Raw genomic sequence first — 12,163 nt, 5'->3', positions numbered from 1 at the left:
TTCCAGGTGTTTGACAACTGGATTTCTTCAGGTGGAAGGGAGCGTCTTTTGTTTTCTTTTCTAAAGGTACATTTTGGTAACAGTGATTTCATTCTCATTTGTGCTCTATCTCAATATGTACTTTTCTCTGGCAATTAATTAATATTTCTGTAATTCTTTGAGTGATACTTAGAATGCATCATTACTTTCATTATCAATTAGTTAGTATAGTAAAAGAAATACAGCCATGAAAGAGCAACAAAAATTGATATGATTTCACATATTTGGCATGAGATAACTGAGGATGTTTTGACAAGAGTTTCATGTTAAGTATTTAATATTATTAGAAGAAATACATTTGTTTGTCAGCTGTTAAAATCTCATCTAGAAAATGGAAAGTGTCCTCTCCATCACTGTCTCAGACCACTGAAGTGTTTTTCATTTGGGCCTGCCAGCATCTCAGGTTATTACCATGCTGTGTAGCCTAATAATGTCTACAGATAAAGAACAGGACTCTCTGATATGCTATTGACTCCTCAGCATACAACTCCTTGTCATGCACTGTTTACAGACAAAATACTATTCTCTTCTGCCAGGTACACAGCAGCCCAGCAAACGTGACTTTGTCCCCAGGAACAGACAGCGATAAGGACTCTGCTACTCTTGTAGCTTTGGATTCTGGGGTTGCGATGTTGTCTTTGGCAGGGAGTCCAGCACCAACCTCATTAACCGCCACAATACTGAACCTACGGTAAACCAGAGAGACAAGTTGGTTTGCAGGTTTCTTTTGAAAGATTGCCTGAGAAACATTTTATCAAGTAGGGCAGCAGCTACAGAAGTGCTTGACTTTCAGAAAATGCCCATTTAAATATAATGCTCTGGGAAATTTATAATAAAAATAAAACCAACCAGAATCTGAATTCCCCAAAGGTGGGACAACAGAATCTTCTAAATTAAAATTCAAAATGGGGTTTCAGACTCAGAAGAGCAACTCAATTTCATTTCAAAAGAAGATCTGTATTTACCAGTGCAAGCAGAATGCAGGCCTTTGTTTTTAAAAAAATTAAGGAATTTTTCCAGGTGCTTAAAGGACTAGAGAGGACTGCTCTATCATTCCCTGAATATACTGAAAACATGTCACACAAGCTTAAAAAAAATGAAAAACAGCAGCTAAGAAGATGCAGCCTGCTGGCCCTGTATCAAATTGCTTTTCCTTCCTACCCATCTGACTTCCACATAAGCAGCCAACTCATCTGGAATAACTCCGTTATCTCAAGGAAGGTACCCTTGCTTTTGGCAAGAACATAAGTAAACAGCATAATTGTGCAGAAGTGGTAATTAGGCATACCCTGCACTATCTGGGCAAGTAGCGCTACAGCACACTTGGCCATGTTGGTTATCTTTTCTTTTTGTCCCTCTAAGTGTTGTTTGGGAAGGTGGAGTAGAACTGAAAGCTATGCCCTCTTGAGGCTCTCAACAGTTCTTGATTCCTACTGGTCAGGAGCAAGTTATATCCAACAATCAATTCATTCGGAAAAAGTGGTGGAGACCAGCTAACTTCAACAGTGTTTGGCCTTGAATTCTAAATATCTTTAATGGCAGGAGCTGTCGTAGGAGCTGCAAGAGACAGAAACAACTGACTCTGGGATGGCATTTAAGAGATTTTTTTAGGTACATTTTTAGGTTTCCTAGCTGTTGATTCATTTATACTAATAAATATGATTAGGGACAGCATAAAATTTCATCAACAGTTAACTTTTTTTAGTGCATAGGAAAATGTGTGTGTATTTCAGTCAAAATCACATGCATAATTATGCACAAAAGTATTCAATGTGCCCTCACAATTTTGACCATGTACGTTTCTGTGCACGTTTTTAAAACTAAAAGCAGGAAGCAGCCCTAAATATCCTAGTTCAAACAAAAAAAGCCTGTAGTATTTTAGTTTGGTCTTCTGCAGCTACCCAACAGACGACATACACATCATTCTGAAGATTAAGCATCAATGTTTTCTGTGAAAGAAACAACAAGGAAACCTAAATGTTTCTAATACAGTCCTGAAAGATGCAATTAACAGTGCAATTCATTAACTCCAAAAGCACGTGTCTGGTAACTGGAACTAGATGGAGAATGGAGCTGTAGCTGAGATGTAGTGATCCAAACTACTCAAAACACATATTCTGTGAAGGCTTGAAGGTCTTTGATTGTATATGAAGTTTCAGAAACTACCTAGATTAATGCACAGACACAATCGCATTTTTTTCTTCCTTCATCTGGCAGCTACTACGTAGGGTGTTATCAGGGCAAAAGAGGTCTCATACAACAACATACATATTTTAGGATACAAAAGTGCAGCATCCTAAGTTTAAATAAGAGGAAATTCTGGGAGTTATATTCAGCATAGGCTTTGATTTTCCATCCTTTCAGAACTTTTTCTCTTCTCTTTTCTTCAGAACACACTACCAAATCTAAACAATGAGCAGATGGATGGAAGGATGGATGCAATATAATAGTAAATTTGAAGAATAGGTAAAAAACCTAAAATAATAACATATTACAGGCAATGTATTTTAAACTGTTGATACATATACTACAGGTTTAAGATCCAAAGGTTAAACTGTTGATACATTTACCACAGGTTTAAGATCCAAAGGCTTCTAGTTACCCTAAAATATTTACGGTCTAAAGTCATTGTTCCCCATTATTTCACCAATGTTTAATTCAGAAGAACTTCCTGCTTAGCAAATTATCTTCACCTTTGATTTGTGGCACCAATTTGCCATGCTCTGTAAATTGGTCTAAAAGAGATGATGGCAAGATAACAAGTGTATAGTTGATGCAAAAGAACGTAATATGACAGTAACCGTACTGAGTCAGAACAAAGGTCTATCTAGCCAAGTATTGCGTCTTTGACAAGAACCAAAAAAATTTCTCTAGGGAAAGGTATTAAAAAAAAAAAAAAAAAAGAAAGCCTACAGTGATATTTCTCCCGAATACTCTCAGTCTTGGCATTTTATAAGCATGGCTCAACAGGAAACAATGCCGATGATTGCATTTAGTAGAACTCAATTTTTTCTTCCATTAACTTGTCCAGTCACTTTTCAAACTCCATTTAGTAATTTTAATATTTAGGAGTTTAAATTTAGTAATTTAACATCCACATGTGCCAGGAAGTAGCTGAACATTTTAACTACACATTCTGTGAGGAAATACCTTCATTTGCTAGTTTTGAACTTGCTACCTGCTAGTTTCCATCAAGGTCCTTATTTCTGTGTTGGAGGAAACAGGGAATAATTGCCCACTTCTCAGCTTCTCTGTGCTACTCATGATTTTGTAAAACTCATCATATGCCCAACATATTATCCAATATTTTTCTAAAATAAAATGAAGAGCAGAGAAGAACCTATTTCCTTGCAAAGTAAAAGGAAGTGTCCTTCTTTACCTCTGTGTACCTCCAGTCTTCAGGGAGCTGACTGAAATTCCAGTGGATAATATATTTCACCCCAGAGATGTTAGCTGGCTTCCACCCCAATGTGACACCGTGGTTTCCAATAGTAGATGCAAATGGTGCTCTAGGCTTGTTCAAGTAATCTGAGGGGAAAATACAATACAACAGTAAGAAAAAACCTTTCATGGCAATCTCTGGGTCTTAAGAGTAAAAGCCTATGACCCCACACACCTGAAAGCTGTGAAGCCAATAAAAACACACAAAGGAATATATTGAAAATGTTGCTGAACAAATCACATGACATTTTAAAGACAGTTTGATAAGTAAGCCTGAACTGGGCCAAGCTCAATGTGAGCAAATGTGACTACAACTCTGCACTTGTGTAAATGTACTTTTAGTTACAGGTACTTAGTAAAATTTTGCTGAATAGAAACCTAAAGAAAGTATGGGAGACTTCTGAAGAGATTTTCAAGGGGCCTACTTCAATAGCACTGTACTGGCCCAATCATTCCCATATAAGTTGCAGGAGGTTTTGGCAATGATTTCAAGATAGCAGACAGGTCAAGGATGGCTGCTCGACAAAGTATCATCTTAAACAGTTGAGACTGGATTCAAAAAGTCTCATGTCCATGAAAGGGAGGGAAAAAAAGTTTTACTATAAGGTAGAGTTAACGTCATTGTATTTGTTAAAAGAAAAAAGAAGAGTGGCAATTTTCTGATGAATCAAAACACTCAAGACATTCCTATTTTTTCAAAGAAATCCAGATAATAGAACAAGACTATAATCTTAAAACTGAATTTATCAGACTGTGGATTGGACACAGGACCCTTTGCAGACTTACTTAGTGCTTCAAGTCCATATGCATCCTCTGCACTGCTACACCAAAACTTACAGGAAACTGTCTGTGTAGGGTATAGAACTCACTGGTTAGTTTTGTGTAAAGGCAAACTTCCTCCTGGAATTATGCAGACACATTTTAAATACATACAAACCCTGTGGAAATCATTACATACATTCATAAAAAATAGCAGTAGCACAAACTCACTCCAAAGAGCTTCCCAAGAGCCTTTCCACCAATTCACTGGGCACTGAATTAGGGTTTGCCTCCTTACACACTATCCCTTTGTGGAAAGCACAAATATGGGGCTACATTAAAGTTGGAAATAGACTTCAGTGACAGCCACGGAGTTAGGAAGTAATGGTTTTCAACTTGTTAATGATATGTTCCACATGTTGGATTTCACCGTTTCCTGCTTCATGTATTTCCTATGAATAAGGCACATTCTTACTAATGTACTTTCAGTGAATTTTCAAAATAGTTGAAATTAGTAATTTGTAAGAGCAGCCCTGCCTAACTCATACTTCCTTGTTAGTAGTTACTCCTTCTGGTACAGTCATGTCTACAAGCTGCACACATAACAAATAGCCCAGAGCAGTGAGTTCTCCACACTCACATCCTAAGAACAGAAAATTCCGCAGAGTCTTCAGCTTAGGTGGGGAACATAGATAGAGTGTTACCCTGCTTTATAGGTAGAGAGCTTAAGAAGAGGTAGTAACATTTTCCAGGTGGGTCTCAGTAGCTTAAAAATTACATGCAAGACTGAGTCTCCTGGAAAGCCAAAATTTTTGAGAAGTGATGGTTTGAGCTCTTCTAGACAGGCATTTTATTTGGGCTCATTTGATTCTGCAGGTTAATTCGGCCTATAAAATCTTGAAGTTTGCTTCATACAGCAGCCGTCTTTCAAGTGATAATTAACCTTTAGATCATTCAGATGTAATTCATTATGTTAAGTGAGCAAATTTTTTTAATCACTCTTCCTATGATTCCAGGATATACAGTTCTGGCACCCTATGGAAACTGATAAAGCATGTTATTTATTTCAGACAACACAGTTGCAGCTGAGACGGATTTTAAAACTTGCTTAGCAGTATATTTCTATATACATTATCTCACATCTAGGCATTCAGTGCCAAGTGCAAGCACTTTAAAAGTTTTTTCCAATGTTTTCACATTCAGAGAAATAAAATACTTCCAAGTGACTTATCGTGACTGTTAGCAGACAAAGATGCGGGTATTGGCAGACATCAGTTATCAACCATACACTGGAGCTTTCGTTTACAACCAAGATTTGTTTAGTTTGTAGGGGACAATGTCCCCAAATTACATGCTGATTCACAGTACCTTCTGCTTCATTTAACACAGACATTTCCGACTATTTGTTTTTTGTTGCGTTTTTCTTTCTTTTTCTGATCTTTGTCCAAACCATAAATCCAATTTTTGCTTGAGGTAAAAGGACTACTAAAGCTCCTAGTCTTAGAAATTTTGAGGAAAATTTGCCATCTGCTCTGCCTGAGAACAAGAAATCCTCATATATTCTCCTCATACATATGCCCCTGTATGAGCCAGATTCTGCTGTGCTTTCATGTGAATATTCCCACCGAGTTCAGTGGCACTCCCCTGTTCCTAGGTGAAAGGTAATATCTAACAGGAGCAATACTACCAGATTTCAGTCCCAAGTTGTAGTCACACAACAGAGCTGAGCCAACGCCAAAGGAAAAGTCCCACTCTTACACCCGCTCCTTTCCCCTGCAGACTGCAATGACCTGATCCTGTGCATGCAGTGGCCTGGTGCTTGCCTGACCATGTGGGGAGTCAAGTCAGCCAGCTGATCCAGTGGAAAGGTAATCCCACAAAAGCCCTTGTAGAGTTAGTGAATTTAACTGGCATATTGTGTGGCCAGACAAGAAGAAAAAACCAACAACAACAACCCACACACACACTAATTCTGTGTTTCTACAAAAGTAAGTTGGTTACTTCTTGGACTGTTCCTAAACTCCAAAACCACCATTTAGCATATTTGTAAACCTTTGTCATGGTCACAATTTCACGGATTAAAAAGCATGAAAAAAATCAATCCTTTCAATCAAATTCCAGCTTGCCAGTGGGTTTGTGTTCTACCCGGGATTCCCTCCAACTCCTCCATCACCTGCTTGAAGTGTGTTGCCCCCATCTGGGTACAACCTTTATACTGAGGTCTCAACAGTCCCAAACACAATCCTGCAATCATCCCATCCCCATCCCATCCTACACTATATGCTAATGCTAAAAGGGCCCCAGAAAGGCACTGTCTCTTTAGCAGCACTTCGTTGCCTCATACTTATTATTGTAAATGCCAGTCCATCTGCAGCACAGACCAGGCACTCCCCATGTGAGACTTCTTTCTAAAGGGCAACATGTTGCCCCTTACTGAATTGCATTTTACTTCATTTGGACTCACTACCCAGTCAAGAGTGTGTTTTGTCTTCTAGCTCCCACTCCTTGTTTCTGCTTCTCGCCAAGCTGTTGTCATACCAGCCTTAAAAAAGCACCCTCTCTGGATCATCTTTGATGGCATTAATGACAAACTGGATAGAACAAGACTCCTGTGAGAGCCTAGAACACAGTTTAAACAGGTCTGTACTGTGTTCCGTACTGGTGTGATTAGTCTTCTTTCTTTAAAGCAATATTCTTTGCTACACAGCAGTATTTAATGCAAAGATTCCTTAGCCACCATGCTAGAAAGAAAGGATTCAGGTACTTAACTCATTCTTCAGCTTTAGGGAGCACAAACAATTAGACCTGGATTGATAAGTTTGTGTATCTACACTGTATTTCTTAGCACTATGTGGACATAGTAATCACTGAAATAGTGACTTTTTTTGTATTGATCTGATAGCGTTTAACTTACCTCACATGCTCTGGTATATGTCTTGTTCTGCCAAGAAGCAAATTAATAAAATGCAGGATTAACATAAATATAATCACAGAGTATTTCAAACAGATAATATCAATTAATTAGAAGTTTCTTACAGTGAAAATACACTACAAAACCTTATCGCTGGCAAATAATGAAAGAAGGAAAACCCACACTTGAAAAACCAGAAAGTCAACATTAAAATGATGCCAAGGATGAATGAGCTTCAGATGTTCAAGATGTCCAGAAAGAAGAGCAATTTAAAAACTATCATGGCAGTTGTCCCAGACCAGTGTTAATTCTCATCCGTCTGGTTTAGTAAAAGCAAGAAATCAAGCTAGTAAAGACCATGTGCTTCATTTACATCTGCATACAACCAGTAGGCCCCAGTAGAGTAAAATCCTGAAAAGCACTAGTTCTTTCTCACTGCCTGAAAATCTGGGTGAGTAGTTGAGCTTAATGAACTGTAGAAAGTCCCCACATTTTGACAAACACAATGAAAACTTTTGATATTACAGGTAACTCCCACAGCAAGAATTACTGGCTTCCCAAAAGAGAATTTATACACGTACTGAGGGGAAATATAGACATTACATCCTTTCACAGAAACACTGGTCTGGTTAGGTTTTCCACATCTGCCATTGGATAAGGTACTTGATGGACTGGAGATAAGTGCTATAGAGCCAAGGCTAAGGCAATACTCACACATTCCAGCAGGCAATTGATTTGCACCGTTGCATTCCAAATCTGACATCCCTGTGTGCACTGCAAAGACAGAGGGTGGCTTTAAAAAGAACTTTGAAAGCACATTTTTAAAGAGAAGGGATACTCCAGTGCTACAGGTGAGGACAATAGTTCAATATTCAGCTGTGGTAAAACATTCTGCATGACCAAGTCACTTCGCTTCTTTGTATCCTTGTTCCTTAGCAATAAAATAGGCATTTACAGCAGTTAAACTCTGTAACAAAAATATTAAATACACCAAAGATTATAGGTACTCGGATACTACAGTAAGGGAGTTATGTTGTATAGTGCCCTTCTCATTGTAAAATCCAATATAGAGCAGAAGAAAAAATAAATCATTCTTAGAGATTGGTTTGTGCAAAACAGTAGGTGTTCAACTACCTGTTCACCTCTGTTAAAGACTTTGACAGCCTTGTGTGTAACGAGAGCAGTAAAAGGACTCAGGGCACCTGAGCAGACTGTGACTATCACCTGGGGAGAGTGCTCAGCTTTACATAGGCCTTGGGAAAGGGCTGATGCACAGCTCCAGGGGCAGAAGGAGCCCTGGCTAAGACAGTCCACCTTCAGTCTTGCTCTGGGAACGAGTCATCCAGCCAGCCATGATGTACGTGGCTAGTGCTCCCTCTCTCCCAGCTTTATTTTACCACTTGTTCTCTGTGGAGAAGTCACAGATGTGCAGTATGCAGCACAGCCAAGCACAGTGGAAAGCCATTCAATGCAAGCCCCCCGCTCTCCAAAGGGCAAAGCATCGACTTTAAAACCATGAGTTTTCAAAGATGTAATAAATATTATGTGGTTTGCATTTGATGTCGGACTTTTCTTGTTTATTCTGTCCCATCTACTTCTTAATGGTCATGTATGTTTTTCTTTTTAAAGGGAAGCTGGAAGGGAACAACTTTAGAAGCAGGAGACTGATATCAAGCATTGCAAAGCCTCATGAAAAAAAACAGTAAGACTTGATAACACTGAGCAAAGATACACAGTAACGTAAATAGGTGAGTCAACGTTGCTGTGTATTGTCATGACAACAGAGCCTTTTATCGTCCCAGCACCATAAATGGCCCAGCCTTCCTAGATACCAGGTGCTGAGAGGCTGCTTCTCACTAGTCTCTGTGGAAAATATTGATGACTGAATTCTCCACTGCTCTTCAAAGAGTATGTATAACCACCAACTTGAATTGCATTTGCAGTCTGAACTAGAAGAACATCAGCTAAAGTCCTCACAAGAATGCTCCTATGGAAAGCTCATGTTAAGCTAAAGAGCCCCCGACGACAGACACAACCATTTGAAGTCCTATAGAACTCTAAATTTTCAACAACTGTCATTTTAAGTTTTCTGCCATCAAATCACTGAGAAAACAAAATAAACAACTGTACAAAGGTAGCTGAATAAAGCAGTCTTAATGATTTGCATTTTGGAGGGAACACTAGTTTTGACTCATTTTCTCAAAAATGAGTGATTATGAACTTTGTAGATCACAAATGTGAACATGACTCACAGCAGAGACCCACATCCTTTACACATTTTCTTTAAACAAAAAAGATAGTTGTGTCTTTAATAATTTGAGCCAAATCTAAGCACACAACCTACTGACTTACGCCAGACAGGCAGCTGTGCACATTTATGTGAAGTCTTTGACAATGTGATCATTGTACCCATTTTATTGAAATAGCAGTAACATAAAATGTCAGTAATTAACAAAGTAAACCATTACTCACTGCTCCAGTGATGTCACTAACATTGCAAAGGTTAGTAATTCCAAGTTCTTCTTCCTATAAAAGAAACACATACATTTTTACAAAGAGTCAAAATGTTTCTCCAAAATTCTTTGATTAAGATATATTAAAGCGTTGGTTTCTTGTAAAACAAATTTTCTTTGTTTAACGTTTCCTCATTTGAAGAAATTTATTGTTGACACAGCAATAGCTTCTCACTTGAGACTAATTTCAGAGTACGATCAAACAAAGACATTGGCAGAATCAGTTGGTGTTAATTAAATTATCTCAAGTAGGAATTTGGGTCTCATCTCCTGATTCTGGTTCACTGAGTCAATCACAAATGCTTCATAAGTATGTTGGGCACAAATGACAAAGCCAAGTGGCTTTGACCTCTTGGGAGTAGAAAGACCTTCCTTCAAGCTAAATGCCTTTTGTCTGGCCTCCTTTTGAAGGGGTTTTAAGCAGCCATATGGTGACCGCCCCTCCTCTCCTGTCAAAAGTGCTCTTGAGCTAAGGTGCCTGGTTTTTCACATCATTCAAAGTGTGCAAAACTAGAAATAGTTTTAAACGCACTGTCAGACAAATGTATGAAATGAAATGGAGCAGGTGATAGTCCTCTGCAGTAGGTTTCCAGAGTTAGCCCCAAGGCACAAAATGTCCTTTTTACAGGCCAAAGGTACATGGTCTTCTAAACAATATCAACGTTTCAGGCAAATAGAAACAAGGAGGTAACTCCTGAAAGCCTAATGCAGAACTATTGTTTGGATTTGAGAGGTTTTGCTTATCTTTGTCATGCATCGGTAGAAAGAAAAATAATAAATTCCACTCAACTACTCAAAGGAACACTAAGAAAGCATAAGATTAAGGATCCAACCACTTACTTCAATACTTAAAGAAATATCCACAATTTAAAGCATAGATGACTTGAAAAAGAAGCTGAAACTAGTTTAAGATAATTGGGCGAGCCACAGTTTCCCAGACAATTTCTTGTGAATTTACAGTTTTCCTAGGTTTATATAAGAAAAGTCATAGACTAGACAGAAACTGATAAGTAAAGTGAATAAACTGAAAGAACAAAGTTTTCTGTCCTCCACCCCCCAGGGTCTTCAGCATTTATAGTAGTTCAGGAGCTGCTGGAACGTAAGTATACAAAGTAAGTATGAAATGAAAACCCATGCAATCTGGTTAATGGGACTTCTTCCTTACCAAGTTCCACAAATTCAAATGTTAAAAATTAGTTCTGAAACTCTGCTTTTACTCAGATACATTTTTTAAAATAATTTTGAAAAAGCTGATATGTAACAGAAAATTCTTACAGTGCTAATAACCATCTATGTTTCAAAAGATTAAGTACAGTTTTTCAAGAGTTACCAGGTTACTTGTACATAAGTTCTGACAATTTTTTGAGAAAGTACAGTGCACTGCAGAAATCCACACACAATAAAAAGCAGCAAGTTTGTTTAGCAGGAGATCCCACACGCAAGTGTTCCTCATAACTTAAAAAATTTCACCTGTCAATCTGATTCTTTCCTTGACATGGCAATATGAACTCCTTTTAGTCTAGATGATGGAGACATGACCATGAAATTTCTGCATTTCAGGTTATTAAATATTTTTTAAATTCTTGTTTACACTCCACTCCTTCAACAACTTTTCAGCTTCCCAGAGCACTTGTCTTGAAATTGCACAACATATATTTCATAGTTTCTTTTTAAACTACTGAAACAAAAGAGTTGACCAATGAAAGTCAGCATATCTCCTTACGTAAATATCATTAAAGTAAAGAGGAAACTGAGTGCAATGTCTTTAATCAGGTGCTCCAAGCAACATGGAAACAGGGAAAGAGTGAGATAAAACTGGCCTAATCTTCATTTCTACTATGATTAAGCTATTTCTAAATATTTTCAAGTGGATACAATTAAGAAAATTTGTTTGTGATGATGAATAACCTTGTTAGAACACTACAGTTCATATCAGTCAGTACAAAAACGTTAATTTTCTATTTTAATGACTGTTTCCAAATGTTCCATTCCCACACCAAAATACTACTCAAACCAGACCCCTGTCTGCCTTCTGATGCAATGTAGACATAAACTAACAAAAGCCAATCTGCCAGGGGGTCTCTACATGAGTGGGCACAGTTGTACTGGTAAGTTTGTGCCCATATCATGGAATAAAACTGAAGCTGATGGATAAATTGTATATCTGATTTAAAGAGAGGTGAAGAGTCCTACATGAAGTTGGAGACTCACATTTAAGAGGTCAGTGGGAATTCAAGCTTAAGATACATCCAGCTCCCAGTCTGTGGCACATCTCTGTTGTACTGGCAGAGCTACCCACAGAGTCATTCTGTGAACTGCAGTAGGAAATCAATCCAGCTTACATATATGTATGTATATATGAATACATGTTATGTCATTTTTGTGCATGTGTATTATGCATTATAAATAAAATGTGTTATTTTATAAATAACATATAGCATTTTGATGATCAGTTTAAACTGACGTGTCCTGTCATTGCTGCTTAAAGAGGGGACCCACT

The 12,163-nt window shown here is 38.0% G+C and overlaps 1 protein-coding gene across 1 annotated transcript in view; it reads right to left on the bottom strand.

Moving 5' to 3' along the window:
• Positions 1-11,116, bottom strand: part of ROS1 (ROS proto-oncogene 1, receptor tyrosine kinase) — a 35,447-nt gene extending 24,331 nt beyond the window's left edge. Inside the window, 9 exon segments of the mRNA XM_052781570.1 lie at positions 641-728; positions 1,398-1,596; positions 2,052-2,205; positions 3,419-3,567; positions 4,267-4,327; positions 7,154-7,180; positions 7,865-7,924; positions 9,623-9,676; positions 10,994-11,116. Coding sequence (XP_052637530.1) covers positions 641-728; positions 1,398-1,596; positions 2,052-2,205; positions 3,419-3,567; positions 4,267-4,327; positions 7,154-7,180; positions 7,865-7,924; positions 9,623-9,676; positions 10,994-11,116 — 915 coding nt within the window.
• Between the last annotated feature and the right edge of the window lie 1,047 nt (positions 11,117-12,163).

The sequence above is a fragment of the Harpia harpyja genome, chromosome 3, assembly GCF_026419915.1.
Source record: "Harpia harpyja isolate bHarHar1 chromosome 3, bHarHar1 primary haplotype, whole genome shotgun sequence".
NCBI classification, from domain to species: Eukaryota; Metazoa; Chordata; class Aves; order Accipitriformes; family Accipitridae; genus Harpia; species Harpia harpyja.
The sequence above is the reverse complement of the archived record's forward strand: the minus strand, read 5'-3'. Positions and strand labels throughout refer to the sequence as shown.